Source organism: Mytilus trossulus, chromosome 9 (genome assembly GCF_036588685.1).
Source record: "Mytilus trossulus isolate FHL-02 chromosome 9, PNRI_Mtr1.1.1.hap1, whole genome shotgun sequence".
In the NCBI taxonomy this organism is placed as follows: Eukaryota; Metazoa; Mollusca; class Bivalvia; order Mytilida; family Mytilidae; genus Mytilus; species Mytilus trossulus.
The window spans coordinates 77,307,604-77,333,195 of NC_086381.1; the positions used below are offsets into that span (position 1 = coordinate 77,307,604).

The 25,592-nt window shown below is 33.0% G+C and overlaps 3 protein-coding genes across 5 annotated transcripts in view; 2 read left to right on the forward strand and 1 right to left on the reverse strand.

Annotated features, from left to right (window-relative positions):
- The first annotated feature begins 2,046 nt into the window (after positions 1-2,046).
- LOC134683420 (uncharacterized) lies at positions 2,047-7,133 on the forward strand. Of its 2 annotated transcripts, none has more exons than XM_063542708.1 (2): positions 2,047-2,382; positions 5,694-7,130. In XM_063542708.1, exons 1-2 carry the CDS (start codon positions 2,181-2,183, stop codon positions 6,827-6,829), a joined length of 1,338 nt encoding a protein of 445 aa, XP_063398778.1. In that variant the 5' UTR covers positions 2,047-2,180; the 3' UTR covers positions 6,830-7,130. The 2 variants fall into 2 exon arrangements, with proteins under 2 accessions (XP_063398778.1, XP_063398779.1); XM_063542709.1 differs by lacking the exon at positions 2,047-2,382 and adding an exon at positions 3,372-4,146 and having other exon boundaries at positions 5,694-7,133.
- Positions 7,134-7,287: 154 nt separating this feature from the next.
- Positions 7,288-13,232, reverse strand: LOC134683419 (uncharacterized). 2 transcript variants are annotated; one of them, XM_063542707.1, is made up of 5 exons: positions 13,121-13,232; positions 11,286-11,962; positions 10,356-10,575; positions 9,253-9,515; positions 7,288-8,407 (listed from the first exon to the last, which is right to left on the reverse strand). In XM_063542707.1, exons 2-5 carry the CDS (start codon positions 11,487-11,489, stop codon positions 7,760-7,762), a joined length of 1,335 nt encoding a protein of 444 aa, XP_063398777.1. In that variant the 5' UTR covers positions 11,490-11,962; positions 13,121-13,232; the 3' UTR covers positions 7,288-7,759. The 2 variants fall into 2 exon arrangements, with proteins under 2 accessions (XP_063398777.1, XP_063398775.1); XM_063542705.1 differs by having other exon boundaries at positions 11,286-11,607; positions 13,121-13,226.
- A 266-nt stretch (positions 13,233-13,498) lies between these two features.
- Positions 13,499-25,592, forward strand: part of LOC134684951 (uncharacterized) — a 66,177-nt gene continuing 54,083 nt past the window's right edge. The window contains exons 1-5 of the mRNA XM_063544273.1: positions 13,499-13,516; positions 14,069-14,164; positions 20,681-20,782; positions 21,414-21,512; positions 22,416-22,517. Of these exons, the coding sequence (XP_063400343.1) occupies positions 13,499-13,516; positions 14,069-14,164; positions 20,681-20,782; positions 21,414-21,512; positions 22,416-22,517 (417 nt within the window). The remainder of the gene's footprint in view (positions 13,517-14,068; positions 14,165-20,680; positions 20,783-21,413; positions 21,513-22,415; positions 22,518-25,592) is intronic.

The following is a 25,592-nucleotide window of genomic DNA, read 5'->3' on the forward strand; positions in this document are numbered from 1 at the left end:
AACATATACAAAGTTGAAGAGCATAGAGGACCAAAAATTCCAAAAAGTTGTGCCAAATACGGCTAAGGTAATCTACTCCTGGGGTAAGAAAATCCTTAGTTTTTCGAAAAATTCAAAGTTTTGTAAACAGAAAATTTATAAAAATGACCATATAATTGATATTCATGTCAACACCGAAGTGCTGACTACTGGGCTGGTGATACCCTCGGGGACGAAACGTCCACCAGCAGTGGCATCGACCCAGTGGTGTAAATAGTTATCAAAAGTACCAGGATTATAATTTCATACGCCAGACGCGCGTTTCGTCTACATAAGACTCATCAGTGACGCTCAGATCAAAATAGTGAAAAAGCCAAAACATATACAAAGTTGAAGAGCATAGAGGACCAAAAATTCCAAAAAGTTGTGCCAAATACGGCTAAGGTAATCTACTCCTGGGGTAAGAAAATCCTTAGTTTTTCGAAAAGTTCAAAGTTTTGTAAACAGAAAATTTATAAAAATGACCATATAATTGATATTCATGTCAACACCGAAGTGATGACTACTGGGCTGGTGATACCCTCGGGTACGAAACGTCCACCAGCAGTGGCATCGACCCAGTGGTGTAAATAGTTATCAAAAGTACCAGGATTATAATTTCATACGCCAGACGCGCGTTTCGTCTACATAAGACTCATCAGTGACGCTCAGATCAAAATAGTGAAAAAGCCAAAACATATACAAAGTTGAAGAGCATAGAGGACCAAAAATTCCAAAAAGTTGTGCCAAATACGGCTAAGGTAATCTACTCCTGGGGTAAGAAAATCTTTAGTTTTTCGAAAAGTTCAAAGTTTTGTAAACAGAAAATTTATAAAAATGACCATATAATTGATATTCATGTCAACACCGAAGTGCTGACTACTGGGCTGGTGATACCCTCGGGGACGAAACGTCCACCAGCAGTGGCATCGACCCAGTGGTGTAAATAGTTATCAAAAGTACCAGGATTATAATTTCATACGCCAGACGCGCGTTTCGTCTACATAAGACTCATCAGTGACGCTCAGATCAAAATAGTGAAAAAGCCAAAACATATACAAAGTTGAAGAGCATAGAGGACCAAAAATTCCAAAAAGTTGTGCCAAATACGGCTAAGGTAATCTACTCCTGGGGTAAGAAAATCCTTAGTTTTTCGAAAAGTTCAAAGTTTTGTAAACAGAAAATTTATAAAAATGACCATATAATTGATATTCATGTCAACACCGAAGTGATGACTACTGGGCTGGTGATACCCTCGGGTACGAAACGTCCACCAGCAGTGGCATCGACCCAGTGGTGTAAATAGTTATCAAAAGTACCAGGATTATAATTTCATACGCCAGACGCGCGTTTCGTCTACATAAGACTCATCAGTGACGCTCAGATCAAAATAGTGAAAAAGCCAAAACATATACAAAGTTGAAGAGCATAGAGGACCAAAAATTCCAAAAAGTTGTGCCAAATACGGCTAAGGTAATCTACTCCTGGGGTAAGAAAATCTTTAGTTTTTCGAAAAGTTCAAAGTTTTGTAAACAGAAAATTTATAAAAATGACCATATAATTGATATTCATGTCAACACCGAAGTGCTGACTACTGGGCTGGTGATACCCTCGGGGACGAAACGTCCACCAGCAGTGGCATCGACCCAGTGGTGTAAATAGTTATCAAAAGTACCAGGATTATAATTTCATACGCCAGACGCGCGTTTCGTCTACATAAGACTCATCAGTGACGCTCAGATCAAAATAGTGAAAAAGCCAAAACATATACAAAGTTGAAGAGCATAGAGGACCAAAAATTCCAAAAAGTTGTGCCAAATACGGCTAAGGTAATCTACTCCTGGGGTAAGAAAATCCTTAGTTTTTCGAAAAGTTCAAAGTTTTGTAAACAGAAAATTTATAAAAATGACCATATAATTGATATTCATGTCAACACCGAAGTGCTGACTACTGGGCTGGTGATACCCTCGGGGTCTTTCGTAAATTGGTTAAATTGTTATAAATTAGGCCGTAAGTTTTCTCAATGGCTTGCGCCTACGTTTTTTTCGCTAATAGGTGGCGTATTGTTCCATCAGTTATACTTTCGGAACTCCTCGTGACCTATCAAAAAAGCGCCATATTGTTGTCAACGTAAACACCGCGAATTTTAAAGATTAAAGAAGATGCCACAGTATTGTAGTGTTCCTGGATGTACGAATTCTGGTGGTCACAAGTTTCCTGAAGAAAGAGAATTGCAACTTAGATGGAGAGTGGCTATTAAAAGAAGAGACTCTACCACAAAAGGTCTCTGGAAGCCAGGAAAACATGACGTTGTTTGTGCCGCCCATTTCAAGGAGGCTGACTACAGAGTTTCTGGACTATTAGGTTAGATAACTTTCAATGATGAATAACATTAATATTTATTGATTTTTTTTTAAAGTGTAGTGATACTTCCAAGAACAAGTCATATACCTTTCACAAGTGGATGTCAATTTTAAGCGCAGATAATGGCAAATATAATATGATTATGAATATAAATCAGTTTTTAAGTGCACTTTGGCAGCACATTTTCCTTGTTTATTTGTTAAAATATGTATCAATTATATATTTTATCATGTTTATTGTACTGTAGCAACAAGTTTTTGTATTTTTTTAGAAGCTTGGGCGTGTTTGCTTGTTTGAAGAACCACTACACATATATATATTCATTGTTCATCATGTTTATAAACCAATTTCTACAAATGCAATTTTGTGTCAAATGATTTTTTTCATTCAACTTTTTTTTGGTTAAAAGGACAGTATTAAATTACCTTTCTATAAATTGGGCCTTTAAGGACATAGTCACATACATTTTTACATGTACCTATAGTACTAGGTGTCAGCTTTTCAAACCTCCCAAATATAGCTTTGTCTAGCTGATTAGACATATGTCTACATGTATCTATTTCAGATGGGTCTTCATACATTTCATCCTACACTTTGCAGTCAAATTTAATAACATACAATATATTGAATGACAATTGTTTTTCTAGCAACAAACTATTCATAGCTGCATGTGGCTTCCACTATATAAAAAAACTATCCACAAAAGACCAAAATGACACAAACATTAACAACTATAGGTCACTGTACTACTACTATACACCGTATAACCTGGATATTTTACTTTTAAAAGTTTTAAGAATGTAAGAATGAACATTTAAAAATGTAGATAAGATAAATGACACAATCTTGTATTTTAACTATTTGTTTAAGTTATGCAAATATGTTGCCAAATGTTTACCTTTGGTTACAATATCATTGATTCATATATATTACAAATGTATTATATGACTTGTATCTGACATGGACATCATCACATTCTTGAGTCTTACAAGAAGACACCCCATACCATATAGTTGGTTATTAAATATCACACATGAATAAATGTGAAGCAATTCAAACAAGTAATTAACATAAAATTAGAAGTTGTATGATCTTGTATGCTTGTCAGTGAGACAACTGTCCAGAGGTGGATTTAGAGGCCTTCCAGGGGGCCTGCCCTCCTATTCTAGCAAACATTTCGTTGATTATATAGAAAATCATTGAAGCATGGCCATAGCAGCCCCCTCTTAGACAGTCAGTGGGCCTTCACTTATGAATAATTCTGGATTCACAACTGCTGTCTACTAGCAACTTCAAATGAAGTGGACGTAGGCAATTAGAGGCAACTTTTTGCCTTTAACAATGAGAAAAACTCACACCATTATATAGCTGACTATAAAAAGCCTTGATATGAAAATAAGAAACAGTAATTTGTTTTACCTCTTAGATCTGCCTTATTGAGCAACTTGTGCTAATATTGATAACACTAACAGTATTCTGTTTTACTCTCAAACGAATTTTGAAGGAGCACATCATTATTCCTATACATCCTTTTTGTAATTTGGCATATTTTTTCCATGGTCAAATTCTCTCAGACTCAAATTCATTTCATTTTATCATTACTAGTTAATTTCTGTTATTTTTGCATGATATTTGCTTTGTTTGCTTTGTGTTTTTTGTTTGTTTTTACAGAAAACCTAGATGCACATTAATTTTGAAAGGGACCATTGATCTGACCAACAAACAGTCTAATGTCTGGAATCAGGAATTCAGTACTGTTGAAATGTATCATTTTATGGAATAAGCTTTGATTTTCAATGCTGTGGTAATTAAAAAATTCTAAAACCAGGTTATAAGGCAGAATAAAAAACAAATTCATCTCAGATTCATTATGCAACATCTGCATTTGACATGTACAAATGTATTTATATTAATAACTATATATTTACCGCATACAGGTACATTAAAAATAACCACATAAATAAATAATGAACAACAAATAAATATTTTGTGTACAAAGGGCAATAACTCATTCATTAGACAGATGGTACAATCTAAAATAATAAGTTCAAGTTGAATAATTATATTGTATCAGAAAAACATGTATTAAGGTGGTACTCAACACTTTCACTAAATTTAATTTGGCTTGTTTAATTTTCATAAAATTTGAACACAGTATTTACTTTGACCCTTGAACAAAAATTTGAAAATTTTGAACCATTCCTTTTGTCAGAAAAATTACAGTGGTTATATAGCAATTGGACAAACACCAATTTTTATGATTGAAAAGCTTAATATTCCCTTTACAACACAACGTAATTATAACGTTAATTTGACTTTACAGAGTTATCTCCCTGTAGTGTTAGGTACCACCTTAATATAGTGAAATCAAATTATAATTATATTACATTTTGTTAAGGAACTTTATTGCAATCACTCATTAATATTTGAATGAAATGCTGCATCTTTGTTTACTAACTTTTCGTCAAAAATTTTTTATTGATGCAGTTTAGGTGGTCAAGCATTTGATAGTTTGATACCAATAAAATTGAAAACTTCAAAATTGGTATTTGCTGCTACACAGCTAAGCACACAACTTTTAGGGATAAAAGTGTAGACTCTTGAATCATATCAATTTGTCTGGGAGTGGGAGAGTTGACATGACTTTTTGAAATAGTTTATTAAAAAATATCTGCCAAGCAAAAAGCTTGATTTAAACACATTATTAGTATTAAATTAACAGGTTTAACTCCTGATATAAGCATCATGCTGCATGTAATATTTGCCACTAAACATAAACCATTCATTTAATTTTTAAATTTGTTATAAAAAAAGATATGACTTGAAAATTCACAAGGACAATTAAAAAACATCTTTGGTTTCAGTATTCTTTTTCTTAACCTATTTTATAGGAATACCTTATGTTTCAAGGGATAGGGGGAGTTGCTATATTTTGTCAAATTTCTAGAAAATGATTTAAACACATTATTATTACATGTATCACAATAACAGGTTTAAGGCCAGATATAAGCTATAATGTTCACCACTAAATATAAACACTATAAAAAAGAAGATGTAATATGATTGCCAATGAGACAACTATCCACAGAAGACCAAAATGACACAAACATTAACAACTAAAGGTCACCGTACTGCCTTCAACAATGAGCAAAGCCCATACTGCATAGTCAGCTATAAAAGTCTATCTCTAGTTTTAAAATTTGTTATATAGAAAGAGAGTTGATGTAAATATATTGTCATTTATTGTTATAGCCTGTTTAATGTTTTTTCTTTCATTTTGATTGAAGTAACAAAAATGCCCTTTTTTTTAGGGTCACGTAAGCGGCTTCTTCCAGATGCTGTCCCTTCATTGTTCTTGTTTAGGGAAAGCTCTACACCCAGATCAACCAAATACAGTAGACGAGATGATGTGGACTTAAGGGTGGTCAATAATGTACAGCTTGAAGTTGAGGTTGGTAACGAGGCGGAGGTCAAAGAAGAATCTGATGACTTAGATGGTATTGAGCCTATGCAACATGAAATGGGAGTACACTGTACCTTACTTGGAAGATTTGGTATTGATAATTTGGAGAATGATTCAAAACGTGTCCAATATTATACATCATTCAGGGACTACGAGCATTTTATGTTGTTTTTCAATTGTTTAGGCCCAGCTGTAAATGAGTTAAATTACCAATGTCTGTCTTTGACACCAAAAGATCAACTGTTTATGTGTTTACTGAAGTTACGTCAGAACAAAGAAGATATAGAATTAAGTTTTTTATTTGAAGTGTCTGAGTCAACTGTGTCAAAGATTGTCATAACTTGGATTAATTTCTTGTACTTTCAATTAAAAGAGATAAACATTTGGCCATCTAGAGATATTGTCACTGATTATATGCCAGATGATTTTAAGAACAAATTTGCAACTACCCGAGTGATTTTAGATGCTACTGAAACCCCTATACAGAAGCCATCACATGTTGATGCACAAAGTGTGACATGGTCTAGCTACAAACATAAAAACACAATTAAAACCATGATAGGTTGCACACCAAGAGGCACAGTATCATATGTAAGTGATGCTTATGGGGGTTCAGCAAGTGACCGTCAGATCATTGAAAAGTCTGAATTGCTTCAGCTAAATTTGAATTTATTTGAACCGAAAGATAGCATAATGGCAGACAGAGGAATAATGGTTCAGGATTTATTTGCAGCACAAGATGTGAAAGTGAACACTCCCACTATGCTTAAAGGAAAAAGTCAGTTGGAACCTGAGGAAGTTGTAAGGGACAGGAGAGTAGCATCCAAAAGAATTCACATTGAGCGAGTTATTGGATTAGCCAAAACATTTAAGATCTTGAAAAATGAACTGCCATCAGGCAAACTTATACTTGGGTCTAGAATTGTTTTTGTGTGTTTTTCTATTGCAAATTTCAGAAAGTGTATTGTGAATGAAAATGCATAAGAATATATATATTTGACAAAATTACTCAAAACCAGATGAACTGTAAATGCTTGTTTATGTAAATGTTGTTTGCTTATTTATAAATTACACTTTATCACTTTCATGTGTCTAAAGTGATTCTTTGGCTTTTAATGGCAGAATTGATCCAAAATATTTAAAAGGCTTTGAAAAAAAGTAAGGCAATTACTTTTAATATCAGATTTACTGAAGCATTTTCAATCATAACATGCTTTTTAAAATTTGCCAAAATAATAACATTATTTGATTGTCTTTCAAAATTTTGAAGATAGTTTGAAACCCACATAATTTTTTGGTTACTTTTAAAGCATGTTAATTATTTAAAAAATGAGATTTATAAGTTTATTTTACATGTACCTACATAAATTATTTATTGACTTGCAAAATTTGAAAGAATAAGATTGATTTTCAAATTGATATTCTTCTCTTGTTATTAATTATGTTACTTGACAAACATTGAATTAATCATGGTTCCCAAATTTTGGCACATTCTGATTTTGCACCCAATAAATGGATCAAACATTGTATGCATGGTATTGTATACTAGAGAAGACTTTATTCCATGTAATTTCATTTTAGATATACATGTACATGTACAAAATTTTTAAAGAAAAAAACAAGTTTTTGGTTTATTCATTCTTGTCATGGTTAAATTGGTTCAAATTTTTATGTTTAAAATTGTTTAATTTCATTTAGAATGTTAAATTTATGATACATGTTTGAAAGCCATATGGCATGCATGGAATGTATAAAAATATTAAATTATTTGGAACTATCGACATTTGAAAAATTCTTAATGAATCCATTTTTTTTTTATTAAATACTACCAAAGATGCAGCAGTTATCTAATCTAAAAGTACAATTAATGTTTTTAGAATATCAAAAAACATGGGAATGTTTGAACTTTGAGAGTTATAACAAAGATGCCAAATATGGTCTGAAGTATTTCTCATAAAACATGGATAATTTTGGAACTAATGAGTTAAGGCAGAAATTTTCGTCATAATCGACTACTTGCACAAACAGATCTACAAAAGTATACACAATGAAATAGCAGTATTTTCTTTTTGCAATAAACAGTTGACCTTGAATTTGTGCATAATAGGTGCTTATCTCCTTTAAAGCTATTTCCCCAGATTTATTTCTGTATAGGAATGGAAAACATTTTCCTGGCAATATTTTATCATTTCTTCCATTGTATGGACATTTAACTTCTATTAAAAAATCACCATCAACAATGCCATCAGGTGAAGCCCCTAAAAATGGGAAATCTGGTCTAACAAACAGACCTGAGGGCCTACATTTTACACCTTTTTGTGCCTCAAATTTGCAAATAGCTTTAGATTCAAATTGTTTTCCATGTAACAAACACTTTCTAACTATTTTATGGGTATTAATTAAAGTTTTGCATAGTTTGTTTTTGTTTCTTCTACAAGTCATTCTGGTAATTTCCCCAAATCTTGACGCAGTCAATCTCCATTTTCTATGCCTGAACCACTCATTGCATTTACTTTGCTTCCTCGTACATTTCTCTATTGCCTTGCAGTCATTCTCAGTAACCTTCAACAAAATGAATTAATTTGGTTTTGTTATTTTTTTTAACCTTTATTCAGAGTAGAAACACATAGATATCGATTGCTAGTTATAGAAATTTACAAATACATGTCTTTGGTTCATGATCAAGTCTAAATTTGAGGATGAAGAGGTTACAATTGTATACCCGAGTTCTGTTATTCAATGCAAGTCAATAAAAAAAGTTTGCAAGAGAGCAAAAAAAAAAACCCAACAAAATAACACATAGAATTCATAGTCTGTGAATACCAAATACAAAGGTTAATTGTGTTAAATAAAACAAAAGATCTCATGAATATCAAAACAAATTGTTTGAAAAACAAAGGATATGGGAAATATCAGTAAATTCACAGCTAAGCAAAGGAACACTCTGGAACAGTGCTTTTCATTGCTGTTCTTCATCTCAAAGTGACAAGAAAAATGTTTCTCATGATGTGATCAGAAGTTCTTACTACATGTATGCATGAATCCTGAATCATGTGACTTTAGTTATAAAATATGTGTGTAAAAATATATACATTTTTCTTTAAAGATCATAATACATAATACCAGGAGAAATAATTACAAGTTATCCCAGCTTAAAATTTCTTGAATAAATATCTTGATGGCAAGCCTAGTCTCATTGGTTGTTCATCATCATCATATATTTTTGTAATCCATTCTTAGTCTAGTAGTTTTGGGGCCATTTATAGCTTGTTGTTTGGTGTGAGCCAAGGCTCTGTGTTGAAGGCCGTACATTTACCTATAATGGTTTACTTTTATTAATTGTTATTTGGATGGAAAATTGTCTCATTGGCACTAATACCACATCTTCCTACATCTATTAGACTCACCTTAAGGGCATTATCTATCCAATACTCAGCAAATGGCTTTTCAAGATAGTCATGGTCATGAACTGCATTTTGAAGATCTGCTTTTGGATATATATAGCGTAAGGATATATCCATGGAAGATGTTGAGCAAAAATTAATTAAGGAATTTCTGACATGATCATTGTACCCCTTCAAATTCTGGAACTTTGCTGGTCGTGGATCATCCATAATACTATCTAAATGTTTCCTTTTAGATGGAATATTTTGTGTCTTTACTGGTGATCCTGGAAAATACATATGTTGCTTTTAAATAATAATAAAAAGGTTCCCGTATGACATAATTTTGCAGGATATGTCGATGTATTGCAATTATACTGACGGTGTCATGTCACCTTGATCTAATAAAAATATTTTGTATCAAGTTTTTTCCAATTTGGCAAAATGTGGCAATGCAAATTTTTCATTCTTAATCATTTTCTGCCTATTACTCAAGTATGTAATCGTGTCGGTTTCAATTTACTTAGCAGTTACAGAGAAAATGTTTTGACTTCGACCTCATTTCATGGATCAGTGAACAAGGTTAAGTTTTAATGGTCAAGTCCATATCTCAGATACTATAAGCAATAGGTCTAGTATATTAGGTGTATGGAAGGACTGCAAGGTGTACATGTCCAACTGGCAGATATCATCTGACCTTGACCTCATTTTCATGGTTCAGTTGTCAAAGTAAAGGTTTTGAGTTTTGGTCTTTTTATCTATATGTCCACTATATTTGGTGTATGGAAATATTTTATGATCTATATGTCAGTCACGCAGGTATTTTTTTACCTTGACCTTGTCTTCACGGTTCATTGCTCAGGGTTAAGTTTTTGTGTTTTATTTTTCTTACATGTAAACTATAAGCAAATGGTCAACTGTATTTGCTGTATGGAAGCATTTTTAGCTGTACATGTCTGCCTGGCATGGTTTATCTGACCTTGACCTTATTTTCATGGTTCATATGTGACAGTTGTAGTTAAGCTTTATATTTAGGTGTATCAACATAATGTCAATGATAAGTAAAGAAGGCGAGACATTTCAGTGTGTGTAATCTTGATCTAGAGTTTTGAACTACTTTACAATACCATTGTAGAAAGCTTTAGGTTTGTGAAAAGTCTGGAGGTTTTCTGTGCAGCACTTTTCCACCTGTACGTCTCCTGTTTGAATAAAATGCATCAACATCATCATGACAGCAGCAATATGTTTGCATGTACCATGTGGTCCTTTTCCTGCTGGGCATTCACAGTGAGAATTTAATGGTTCCCCAGTACATCTATCAATTTTTATTTTATAGTTGTATGTAACCTACAGGTAGAAGGAATTGTATTACTTTCACAATAGTATCAACCTTTAAAAGCATGCATTCATAAAATTTAAGAAAGCCTTGTCATATGTGTTTTTCATAACTTATTTGTTATAAATGAGGTCCCTATTATTATGATTTGAATTATTAATTTTTCACATATTTAATGTGGAATTTTATCATTGTTGAAGGTCCTTTATAAAAGTCATATGATATATCCACTACATACATGTATGAAATTGAACTCTGTTGGATATGTTTCATTGTGGAAATCATACCACACTAATTATTTTATGTCAAAAGAAGCCACTAGTACTTTGGAATGTTAGAAATGGTCAACATAGTTTATCTGGTTTGATCATGTAAACATTCATTCAATTTTTGACCACTATGACAAGGTAAATATTTAAATAATGTGCCCTACAGAAACCGTGACAACTGGTCCAATGTATGTGTTGACATAAAAATATTAAATTCAAGAAACTTTTACAGAGTTAAATGACAAATATATGGACTATATATTATTTGTTTGTATGCACTTACATGTAACAGAGACTTTCAGAATCTAGTAAAAACTGAAGGAATTAAAAAAAAAAATATAATTTATGCAGCAAATGTGTGAGGCCCTCATGATCATATGCAGTGAAATCCCCCTAGTAGTAAAATAAATGATATAATGTGTTAATTTTCTGAATTTCTATTTAAATGGAACCTTATGTCTCATTGCTGCACCAACAATTCCACTCAAGAAAGTGTTTTGACCACTCTGATAGAAGCTGCAGGCTAAAATTCTATGTGATTCAAACATTTTTTTCCCTTTTTCCAATGCCTTGATATCCCCACTGGCCTGTCGATCTTCCGCCATCCGATATAGGAAGTATCCCTCTATTTGTTCTGTAGTAAGTTTTGGTAGCATAATTTTATGTTCAGGTCGTAACTGTTGGAATCCTGTCAAAGGCCACTGTGGCTCTAATGGTTCTGGCAAGTTAACAGGAACACCTCGGAAGTTTGCATTTCTGTCATAAGCTCTCAATCTGTAGTAAAAATAAAATATGGTACTGCATTTAAAAATTTAAAATATAGTTTTCTCATGTTTAATATCATTCATATTGGTAGGAAAACAACTGGCTTCTCTGTTGCAATCAATACGTCTCATTTCATACATATCATAAAATATAAGAATACACTTACTTTTGTTTGAACATTGACCAGAGATCACCATTTTCATACTTATCTTTTTCCCAACTTGGACAGTAAATGTGATGAAAATGAAATTGAAACAAGAGAGGAAGTCCAAGATGTTATATTGAAATCAACATACTAGCACTTCCCCTAACTGTGACAAATCAAATTAATTCCAACAACAACAGGAAGCATGCCAACTGGAAACTGAAAAAAAAATAAAATGAAATGAACTATAAATTGTAAAAAATAGGTACTAAATCCATTGCAATAAATACGACTCATTATTATGCTTCAGACACTTTAGGTTCTCCAAACTTTACTAGACTAGAGTTAATGTTACATTTGTCCTTACATATTGTGTGATAGAGGATGAAGATGATTAAAATTCTCTCGTGCCGCAGAAAATTACAGATCATAAATTTATGTTAACATTTTTTATCTCTTCAATTTATATGACATTTATAAAGGATATTAAAATGAAGCTTGTGACTGTTAATACATGTAGCTTAATTGTTGTTTTACGGCTGACCGCATTCAATTTTATCAAGGAAGGTCTGAGGTTTGTTTAAAGTATTTTTTTATTTACACATTTATACTGTTGTGAAAACATGACAACACAAACAATCAGGTTCAGGTTTCAATCTTTGCCATTATTTAGATTATTTAGATTACACATTATCACTAGTATCAGTATCCCTACATAAAATTAAGAATGGATACAGGGAATGTATAGTAGAGTCTAATTATATTATTTATTCTGGCTAGTGAAATGAGCTATTACTCATTTATAGTACACCAAATGTTCTAATGAGTTATATACAATAGCGACATAAAATTACCAAAGTGATTGAAATTACAGAGAGATTATAGTGTCAAGTTGACACTTCTAAAGACTAGAATTAAGTTAAATTTGGTAAATTTAATACATTATTCAGTGGTTCCCAAAGGATCAAAACAGAATAAATAACAGTATGATGGACCCCCTAAGGCCCTTTGATAGATGACAACAGCCACATCAGAATCAAAACTGAAAGTGACAAGATTAGATACAGGTCTACAAATTTAAATTATATCCCCTTTTTAATCTTTTAAACACGGTATTTCATGATAAAACCCTACGTAATGCCATTAAGTACAGATGAAATGCGGTTATTGGGATTATTACAGTATCGTGTATGGGTATTAAATTATTTAGATAACAAGATTCGGGAGATATTGCCATTATTGACGAGTGATTCAATGATCAGATCATGATTGATTATGACCTTGGTGCCAATCCAGTTTTATCCATAGCTTAAAACAGAACAAAACTGAAACAAATAACCTGTAAATCAATAAAAAGATATAAAATGGATTATCAACCTCTCAATTAAGTCTGTTTTTCTGCCGGTAGTAGTGGCACCACGACGTGAAAGCTCATTTTTTAGCTTCGGTATGGGCCACAGAACGTAAACATCCGCCATATTGGATTTTCTGTAACTGATAGTACAGTTGCGCCACCTGTCGTTAAGGTCGGCGGGTGAAAGCCATTGAATTGCTTCATATTTTTCATGTTGGGGCCTTTATAGCTGACTATACGGTATGGGTTTTTCTCATTTTTGAAGGCCTAACCGTTGCCTATAATTGCTTACATCCACTTTATTTGAACATAAGTGGATAGTTGTCGCATTGGTAATCATACCATGAATCTCCTTATTTTTATAAAAAATAAAATCATTTGTCTTTCTTTTACAGGATATAATGGCAAGTTGGGAAGAGGTAAGTTTTTCTTCTTAAAATTCAGTGTTCATGTGACCTATGTTGTTTATTAAATGTACAGAAAGGTACAGGCGTGCAGTATTCTTCATTTTCTTAGGGGGAGAACAGGAGAAATCAAAATGACTACAGTGAAAAGAATTTCAATATATACTAGTTCAAAATTCCAGGACACAAAAAAAGAGACATTAAATATCAAAGGACATTCACAACTCTTTGTAAGTCAAAGAGAAACTGACGACGTCGTGGCAAAAAATGAAAAACAATCAAATAAATAAACATTCTTCAAAACATTACATAGAAAATAAAAGACCCTACAATACTAACTCCAACAAAAACTGAGGCTCCATCTCAAAAATGATGCATAATACAATTGTCTAAAGATTTTTCTAAAAAAAACTGTGAAATTATAGACAATTTCTTTCCCTCTTCATAGTCATTGTATTTAATATACTATTAAAACTGTAAACATGTAGCTTATTAAATTCAATTATTACATTTATAATACATTTTTATATTCTAGAGGAAAATGTAAAAAGTTTGTTTTACTTACAGAAACTTCTTACAGCTGCAGAGGAGGGGAATATAAAAGAAGTAGAACTAAGTGTAAAGAACGGAGCTAATTTGGAATGTAGAACTGATAATTATTTGGTAAGTGAAGTAAAATGTATTTATAATATATAGTACACACAATATGAATCAGTTAAACATGGCTCTTGTTAGTGTTCAGTGATTCAATGTTAATTTCTGGTTATTATACGCCACGCAACTCGTTGCGTGGCGGAGGGTATAATGTTTTTGACCCATCCGTCCGTCCATCAGTATGTCCGTCAGTCCGTCCGTCATTCCGTCCATCAGTCCTGTTTCTTGTCATCGCAACTCCTCTCAAACCACTTAACAGAATTCCACGAAACCTTTTCAGATAATAAGGACATACTATGTAGTTGTGCATATCGTTGGGAAATTGCGATTCAATTTTTTTTAGGAGTTACGCCCCTTTGAACTTATTTACTTTTATGTACTACTGCAACAGTTTGTCATCGCAACTCCTCTGAAACCACACAACAGAATTTCACGAAACCTTTTCAGATAATAAGGACATACTATGTAGTTGTGCATATCGACGGGAAATTGCGATTCGATTTTCTTTCTAGGAGTTACGCCCCTTTGAACTTTTTTACTTTAATGTACTACTGCAACAGTTTGTCATCGCAACTCCTCTGAAACCACACAACAGAATTTCACGAAACCTTTTCAGATAATAAGGACATACTATGTAGTTGTGCATATCGACGGGAAATTGCGATTCAATTGTTTTTTCTAGGAGTTATGCCCCTTTGAACTTATTTATTTTAATGTACTACTGCAACAGTTTGTCATCGAAACTCCTCTGAAACACATAACAGAATTTCACGAAACCTTTTCAGATAATAAGGACATACTATGTAGTTGTGCATATCGACGGGAAATTGCGATTCAATTTTTTTTCTAGGAGTTATGCCCCTTTGAACTTATTTATTTTAATGTACTACTGCAACAGTTTGTCATTGCAACTCCTCTCAAACCACACAACAGAATTTCACGAAACCTTTTCAGATAATAAGGACATACTATGTAGTTGTGCATATCGACGGGAAATTGCGATTCAATTTTTTTTCTAGGAGTTATGTCCCTTTGAACTTATGTGCTTCAATGTACTTCTGCAACAGTTTGTCATCTCAACTCCTCTGAAACCACACAACAGAATTTCATGAAATTTTGTAGATAATAAGGACGTACTATTTAGATGTGCATATTGGCAGGAAATTAATTTTTCTTATACAATTTTTTTTTCTTACACTTATTTAATTTCTCCAATGACAATGTGGGGACGTTGGGTATGTGAGCGTGCTCACTAAGGTTCTTTAATTGCAAAAAGTCTTCAAAATATTAAGAAACATTATTACACATCCCGAATGTATATAGAACTCTTGTATTCCACAAAAACAGTGCAAAACATTATTTCACAACACCAATATATACAACTCCTGTATTCAACACAAACAGTGAGAAACATCAGTACCCGACATCAATGTATCCAACACCTATACCCAAATAAAACAGCGGAAAAAAACACATTAAGTACATGAAGTAGAAGAAGAATGCCATGGCCAGACGAAAAGACAAACAACAGCCCCAAACAAACTTGAAATACTTCATTACACTGATGAATACCACTCCAGTTTGTATGTCAAATGGTTGCTGTCTGATACTTCATAACTGTATACAACTGAAATATTGTGATTTATTCCTTACACATGTTACACTGATGAATACCACTCCAGTTTGTTTGTCAAAGGGTTGCTGTCTGATACTTCATAACTGTATACAACTGAAATATTGTGATTTACTTCATTACACTGATGAATACCACTCCAGTTTGTTTGTCAAAGGGTTGCTGTCTGATACTTCATAACTGTATACAACTGAAATATTGTGATTTACTTCATTACACTGATGAATACCACTCCAGTTTGTTTGTCAAAGGGTTGCTGTCTGATACTTCATAACTGTATACAACTGAAATATTGTGATTTACTTCATTACACTGATGAATACCTCTCCAGTTTGTATGTCAAAGGGTTGCCGTCTGATACTTCTTAACTGCATACAACTGAAATATTGTGATTTACTTCATTACACTGATGAATACCACTCCAGTTTGTATGTCAAAGGGTTGCCGTCTGATACTTCTTTACTGCATACAACTGAAATATTGTGATTTACTTCATTACACTGATGAATACCACTCCAGTTTGTATGTCAAAGGGTTGCTGTCTGATACTTCGTAACTGTAAACAACTGAAACATTGTGATTTATTCATTACACTGATGAATACCATTCATGTTTGTTTGTCAAAGGGTTGCCGTCTGATACTTCTTAACTGCATACAACTGAAATATTGTGATTTATTTTATTATACTTTATGACACTTAACATACACTTTCATGGTATTCTATAAAAAAATTCCTTTGGTTTTACATAAATTTTGCATCATCATGACACAAGACATGACACATGATCATACAACAATCATTTACCAATTCTGTATTAAACATGACATGTGGCACCTGATCATACAACATTCATTCACCACTCCTGTACTGAACATGACATGCGACACCTGATCATACAACATTCGTTACCACTCCTGTACTTAACATGACATGTGACACCTGATCATACAACATTCATTAACCACTCCTGTACTGAACATGACATGTGACACCTGATCATGCAACATTCATCCACCACTCCTGTACTGAACATGACATGTGACACCACATCATACAACATTCAATGAACACTTCTGTACTGAACATGACATGCGACACCTGATCATACAACATTCATTACCAATCCTGTACTGAACATGACATGTGACACCACATCATACAACATTCATCCACCACTCCTGTACTGAACATGACATGCGACACCTGATCATACAACATTACATTCGTTACCACTCCTGTACTGAACATGACATGTGACACCACATCATACAACATTCAATGAACACTCCTGTACTGAACATGACATGCGACACCTGATCATACAACATTCGTTACCACTCCTGTACTGAACATGACATGTGACACCTGATCATACAACATTCATTAACCACTCCTGTACTGAACATGACATGTGACACCTGATCATGCAACATTCATCCACCACTCCTGTACTAAACATGACATGTGACACCACATCATACAACATTCAATGAACACTCCTGTACTGAACATGACATGCGACACCTGATCATACAACATTCATTATCAATCCTGTACTGAACATGACATGTGACACCACATCATACAACTTCATCCACCACTCCTGTACTGAACATGACATGCGACACCTGATCATACAACATTCGTTACCACTCCTGTACTGAACATGACATGTGACACCACATCATACAACATTCAATGAACACTCCTGTACTGAACATGACATGCGACACCTGATCATACAACATTCGTTACCACTCCTGTACTGAACATGACATGTGACACCACATCATACAACCATTATTAACAACTCCTGTACTGAACATGACATGTGACACCTGATCATACAATTTTCATTTACCACTCCTATACTGAACATGACATGCGACACCTGATCATACAACATTCATTACCACTCCTGTACTTAACATGACATGTGACACCACATCATACAACATTCATTCACCACTCCTGTACTGAACATGACATGCGACACCTGATCATACAACATTCGTTACCACTCCTGTACTGAACATGACATGTGACACCACATCATACAACATTCATCCACCACTCCTCTACTGAACATGACATGTGACACCACATCATACAACATTTATTAACAACTCCTGTACTGAACATGACATGTGACACCTGATCATACAATTTTCATTTACCACTCCTGTACTGAACATGACATGCGACACCTGATCATACAACATTCGTTACCACTCCTGTACTGAACATGACATGCGACACCTGATCATACAACATTCGTTACCACTCCTGTACTGAACATGACATGTGACACCACATCATACAACATTCATCCACCACTCCTCTACTGAACATGACATGTGACACCACATCATACAACATTCATTTACCACTCCTGTACTGAACATGAAGTGACACCTGATCATACAACATTCATTTACCACTCCTGTACTGAACATGACATGTGACACCTGATCATACAACATTCATTTACATCTCCTGTACTGAACATGACATGTGACACCTGATCATACAAAATTCATTCATATACTCAATACCAACCTGACATAGCAATAACACTCTTATACTCAACCCCAACATGTGACATAGCAATGACACTCTTACACTCAACACCAACATGTGACATAACCATGACATGCTTATCCTCAGCACCAACATCTGCATAGCACTGACACTGTTTTACTAAACATCATCATTTGACCTAGCCATGACACTATTTTCCTGAACACCAACATGTGACATATCACTGACACTCTTATACTCAACACCAACATGTGACATATCAATGATACTCTTATACTCAACACTAATATGTGACATAGCAATTACACTCTTATACTAAGCACCAACATGTGACATAGCAATAACACTCTTATAATCAACACGAATATGTGACATAGCAATAACACTCTTATACTCAGCACAAACATGTGACATAGCAATTACACTATAATACTCAACACCAAGATGTGACATAGCAATGACACTCTTATACTCAACTCCAAAATATGACAACAATGACACTCTTATACTCAACACCAACATGTGACATAGCAATAACACTCTTATACTCAGCACCAACATGTGACATAGCAATAACACTCTTATACTCAACACCAATATGTGACATATCAATAACACTCTTATACTCAACACCAATATGTGACATAGCAATAACACTCTTATACTCAGCACCAACATGTGACATAGCAATTACACTCTAATACTCAACACCAATATGTGACATAGCAATGACACTCTTATACTCAACTCCAACATATGACAACAATGATACTCTTATACTCAACACCAACATGTGACATAGCAATAACACTCTTATACTCAACACCAACATGTGACATAGAAATAACACTCTTATACTCAACACCAACATGTGAAATAGCAATAACACTCGTATACTTAACTCCAACATGTGACATAACAATGACACTCTTATACTCAACACAATCATATAACATACCATTGACACTCTTATACTCAACACCATCATGTCACATAGCATTGACACTCTTATACTGCTCACAAACATGTAACCATACCACTCTTATATTTAACAGAAACCTGTGACATAGCACATTGTAGCAATGACACTCTTATACTCAACACCAATATGTGACATACCAATGAAACTTATACTCAACCCTAATATGTGACATATCACAGACACTCTTATACTCAGCATCAACATGTGACATAGCAATGACACTCTTATACTCAACACCAACAAGTGACATAGCAATGACACTCTTATACTGCTCACAAACATTTATAGGCAACGCAAACAAAAAGTAAAAACACGGCTTATTGAAGTTCTTCACTTATACTCAACACAACATACACCATTGCTATTTTACCATAATAAGCAACAGCAAATATTATATGAAGCAACACACAATACAAACATTTTACATGGAAATACCACTTAATTCTTTTTAAGCTTTGATCATTATTCTGAATTAACACAAAATACTGGTAATCAGACAGGTTTAATAGACAACAAATATTTGATAGAATTATATAAAGTGGGGTCTCATTTTTCCTGTCTCATAAATCTGAATCAGAAAACATAATTTGTTTTTATTTTTCTTGAAATTGTTTTTTTTTTAACTTTGATCATCATTGTTAATCAGACAGCTTTAAAAAAAACAAAAAAAACAGAAACTTGACAGAATTATATAAAGTGGGGTCTCATTTTATTGGTAACTCAGAACTTAATCAGATAGTAAAGGTTTTATTTTGTTTCCTGACGAAAAATTATTTTGTAAACATTTGATTTTAATGAGAAGTTGATGAGAACAAGTTGTGTTAACATCTGTAGTCAGATAATGTGAATTCTACAGATCTAATGTACAACATCTTTTAAAAATAACAAATACTTGACAGAATTATATAAAGTGGGGTCTTATTTTTCTTGTCTCTTCGTACTGAATCAGAAAATATAACTTGTTTTAATGTTTCTTGAAAAAAGTATTTTTTTAACTTTCATCATTCTACTTTTAAATCATTGTTAATCAGACAGATTTAATGGACAACAAATATTTGACAGAATTATATAAAGTGGGGTCTCATTTTAATTGTCTTATCCAGCTGAGTCCATTGATATAAATATTGTTTATGTTTCTAGAAAAAAGTTTTTTTTTAACCTGACAGTTCTGATGGAAGTTCTGACATCTCACAATAAAACATGTTGTTTATTTGCTGTTTATGTAGAATATAAATACAAGTGTGACTGGTCATTTTATTGAGTTTTGACCACTGATTCATGTGATATATATTTTGTTTATATTTATTACATAACATTGTCCAGTTTATGACACAAGTTTTGATGTCTGTTATATGTTGATATTACAGTATGGAAGGACACCATTAATGTGGGCGGCTCGGGGAGGACAACTGGAGGTGGTGACGTACCTGGTCACTCACGGCAGTCAGTTAGAGGCCACAGACACCTTGGTAATGATAGATATAATGACATTACTTTGACCAAACATCACTTTATACAGAATCTACACAAAATCATGCTGTTAATCAGACAGATTTAATGGACAACAAATATTTGTTAGAATTATATAAAGTGGGGTCTCATTTTATTCGTAACACAGAACTGAATCAGATAGTAAAGGTTTTATTTTGTTTCCTGACAAATTTTTTTTATGTTAACATCTGATTTTAATGAGAAGTTGATGAGAACAAGTTGTGTTAACATCTTTAGTCAGATAATGTTAATTCTACAGATCTAATGTAAAACATCTTTTAAAAATAACAAATACTTGACAGAATTATATAAAGTGGAGTCTTATTTTTCTTGTCTCTTCGTACTGAATCAGAAAATATAACTCGTTTTAATGTTTCTTGAAAAAAGTTTTTTTTTTTAACATCACAGTTCTGATGGAAGTTCTGACATCTCACAATAAAACATGTTGTTTATTTTTTGTTTATGTAGAATATAAATACAAGTGAGACTGGTCATTTTATTGAGTTTTGACCACTGATTCATGTGATATATATTTAGTTTATATTTATTACACAACATTGTCCAGTTGATGACACAAGTTTTGATGTCTGTTATATGTTGATATTACAGGGAGGAAGGACACCATTATTGTGGGCCGCTGGGGGAGGACACCTGGAGGTAGTGATGTACCTCGTCAGTCACGGCAGTCGGTTAGAGGCCACATCCGTGGTAATGATAGATATAATCACCTTACTCTGACCAAACACAACTTTATACAGAATCTACACAAAATCATGTTGTTAATTAGACAGGTTTAATGGACAACAAAAACTTGTTAGAATAATATACATGTAAAGTGGGGTCTCATTTTATTCGTAACACAGAACTGAATCAGATAGTAAAGGTTTTATTTTGTTTCCTGACGAAAAGTTATTTTGTAAACATCTGATTTTAATGAGAAGTTGATGAGAACAAGTTGTGTTAACATCTTTAGTCTGATAATGTTAAGTCTACAGATTTAATGTAAAACATCTTTTAAAAATAACAAATACTTGACAGAATTATATAAAGTGGGGTCTTATTTGTCTTGTCTCTTCGTACTGAATCAGAAAATATAGCTCGTTTTTATGTTTCTTGAAAAAAGTTTTTTTTTTAACTTTGACCATTCTACTTTATCATTGTTAATCAGACGGTTTTAATGGTGACCTAATAATTGACAGAATAATAAAAAGTGGGGTCTCATTTTTCTTGTCTCTTCGCACTGAATCAGAAAATATAACTCGTTTCAATGTTTCTTGATTTTTTTTTTTTTCAACTTTGATTATTCTACTGAATCAACATTAAATCATGTTGTTAATCAAACATGTTAAATGGACAACAAATACTTGTTAGACTTATATTAAATGGGGTTTGCTATTATTTTTTCCTGTTTTGTAGAACTGAATCAGAAAATATATATTTAGTTTATATATCTTAATCTACCATTTATGATCCATTTATCCGTTTACACAAATATAATTGAATATTTTTTTACCAGATGTTATATTTCTTACATTTTGATAAATTGTTTAACTCCTCTCTTGATTTATTATCACACACCATTAACATGTTTATATTTTTATATTGTTATAGAATGGATACACAGCTTTACATCATGCTGCTGGGAATGGACATATTGATGTTACAAAATTGTTATTAGATCAAGGATGCAGTCCTTGGGTGAAAACAGAAAAGGTAATATTCAGTTTTATATACCTATATGGAGTTATTTTCTTTCAGAATGTCAGGTCATTCTTTTTCAGAATCAACCCGGACGATATCATGTTTCAATGATATATGTTCCAAGGCATACAATAATTACCTGTGTAAGGTCATTATTTTCCTTGATAAACATAGTCTATGATTTACTTCACAACTTTATTCGTCTTATAGTTTTTTGATGGCGATTTGGAAATTTGTTTTTTTAAAGATCAATCGATAATAGGTGTAAAAGAAACTTTCATTGTAGTCCTGCAGTTTAATTTAAGAAACAAATAACGTGAAGTTTTGTTGATTTATCGCTACAATAAACATGATAAAGAAACATTTTCATATACATGTGATGAATTTTAATGTAGACTTTCATAAAATAAATCCAGATTTAACATATTCGTGTGTAAGATTTTGAAAATCTAATTGAGTCAAATTGAATAGGTTGATGGATTTTTGGTTGCTTGCTTAACGTCCAGTGGCAAATATTTCATGCATGTTCAGAAAGATACACACTGAATAGGAAATCATACTGTGACCTACATGTATTTATATTCGTCTTCGTGTCAGTTCTTAACTTTTTAAAATTTATGTATACCTTTTACTCTATCAAATGAGCAAATAATAAGATAATCTTACATTCTATTGAATAACATTAACGTAACTCACGCGAGAGTCGGTTGCGGAGGGTATATAATTATATCCTGATTATCTTTTAATAAAATGTATTTCTATTCAAAAGATATCTTTTAATAAAATGTATTTCTATTCAAAAGACAATCTTTTTTTCATTTTTCATTCGATTCAAGTAAAGTTGTTAAAAAAAATAATCACTTTTCCGCGATAGAAATAACAAAACAAATAGAAAATAAAACATATCCCACCCCCCTTTTTCCATAAGCTAAGTGGTAAACCTGTATACAGTTTTGTTGCTTGGTCGTATCTGTCATATTGGTTTTTCGAAAATTGTTTTGTACTAAATTGGGTTCCTTAGTTTTCTCAATTCAAGTTGTTTCATGTCAGGATCTTTTATAGTCGACTCGACGGTATTGGTTTTTATACGACTGTAAAAATGTTGTGGTCGTATATTGGTATCACGTCGTCTTTGTCATCGTCGTCCGAAGACACATGGGTTACAGGACAATAACTTTTGTTTAAGTGTATGGATTTCTATTAAATTTTACCATAAGGTTAATGACCACAAAAGGAAGGTTGGGATTGATTTTGGGGGTTATGGTCCTAACAGTTCAGGAATTAGAGGCCAAAATGGGGCCCAAACAAGCATTTTTCTAGTTTTCAGACAATAACTTGTGAAATGATGTAAGGATCTCTTTGAAATTATACCACAAGTTACCATATCACAAAGGGATGGTAAGAATTTGCTTTGGGGGGGGGGGGGGGGTTATGGCTCAAACTGTTTAGGAATTAGGGGCAAACAAGGGAGAAAACAAAGGTTTCCAGGATAATGGACAATTACTTAAGTACAAAACATAATTTGAAAGCAGTGTAGGGAGGTTATTAAAACACATATCATCAAATTACCTCCCTTACACTGCTTAAGAAATGTTTTGTCTTTAGGTGATTAGCTGTCAATTTTATTTTAGACAGGGGCGGATCCAGGACCTCGATGTCTGGGGGGGGCACCATGAACAAATTTTTTTTTAATATAAATATATATATATAAATATGTGCGAGTGTGAGTGGGTGCTAGGTTTGTTTTGTGTGTTGTTTTTTTTTTTTTTTTTTTGTGGTTTTTTTTTTTGGGGGGGGGGGGGGGGGGGTCAGATCATCGTTTCTGTATTTCGATATGTTTTAAGTTTTTTTTACTTTTTCACTTTACTGCCAATTGATCTTTATTATATTCAACCTAAACATGCATCAAATATTTGCCACTGGACGTTTAACAACCATGCAACAATCAAACACTATTTTCTTTATATTTCATCACCTCTATATTCTTTTATCTATATGTTTTGGCCTCACTTCCAGACTTACTTTTTTGCACATTATTCTAATATCTGCAAAACACCTTCATATCTTCATAAATGGTGACATTTGCAAAGCCTCATACATGTACATGGTAATTGAAACAAGAACAATAAAAACAATATAACTGCATGCTTCGGCTTTGAGAGAAATGTGTAAGTCCTAGATTCTGTTACAAACTTAATTTTAACGAACATCAAATAGCATTTTATTGATGATTATTTAATAGGAAATGTCAGTTAATTTTTCCTGGACGGGGGAAGGCATTAATTAGGGGAAAGGGGAGGGGGAGTAAAACAAATTGTTGATTTCCCTTGAAAATAAGAGGGGAATGAAATAGGACATTCCGTTTAAAAAACATATCTTCTAAGTTATCAAAAAATAAACAGTTTAATTTGTTGCTGAATAAATTCACAAAAACAAAGTTTTGGAAAAAAACGTACATTTGCAGGAAATGTTTGTACCGATTCTTCAAATACACAAATCAGAAGTTTCACCTTGTAATCGATCTTAATCGGTATTGTATTATAAACCAATACAAATGTGTACTATTCCAATCAACATGTAAATGTATTTTACATAAAAGCTTTTTCATAAAGACATTACACACAGGTGTCAATATTTACACACCCACCGATAAGTTGTCATAAATCACGCATGGGGACGCTGATATTAATTAACGTCCACTTTAAGAAGTCTAATCAAGCTGTGACAATTTCCGCCACTAGATAAGAAGTTTCAGTAACAATAAAATTATGTTAGAAAAAAAAATTGTTGACCTGAACTGGGGGGGGGGGGGCACGTGCCCCCTGTGCCCCCCCGGTAAATCTGCCACTGTTAGAAGTTACTATTCTTAAAATGTTTAATAAAGGTTATTTAATTATAGCCATGATTTTGGATGTGAAGGAATTTTATTTTTAGATATTACTATTTAATGTTGCTGATGGAGGCTTTTTAATTTTAGACATGATCATGATGTCATTTTCTATTTTAAAAAATAAATTATTTTATCCATGATTATCATGATTATGTATGTGAAGGAGTTTTATTTTTAGATATTACTATTTAATGTTG

Excerpts from the sequence above, each read along its gene's own strand:
- LOC134683419 (XM_063542705.1), bottom strand. The coding sequence starts at position 13,221 with ATGGCGGATGTTTACGTTCTGTGGCCCATACCGAAGCTAAAAAATGAG. Across the intron at positions 11,608-13,120 it reads AAAACAGACTTAATTGAGAG|ATTGAGAGCTTATGACAGAA; the intron begins GTTGATAATCCA and ends TTTTTACTACAG. Across the intron at positions 10,576-11,285 it reads GTGCAGCAATGAGACATAAG|GTTACATACAACTATAAAAT; the intron begins GTTCCATTTAAA and ends TTCTACCTGTAG.
- LOC134683420 (XM_063542708.1), top strand. The coding sequence starts at position 2,181 with ATGCCACAGTATTGTAGTGTTCCTGGATGTACGAATTCTGGTGGTCAC. Across the intron at positions 2,383-5,693 it reads CAGAGTTTCTGGACTATTAG|GGTCACGTAAGCGGCTTCTT; the intron begins GTTAGATAACTT and ends CCTTTTTTTTAG.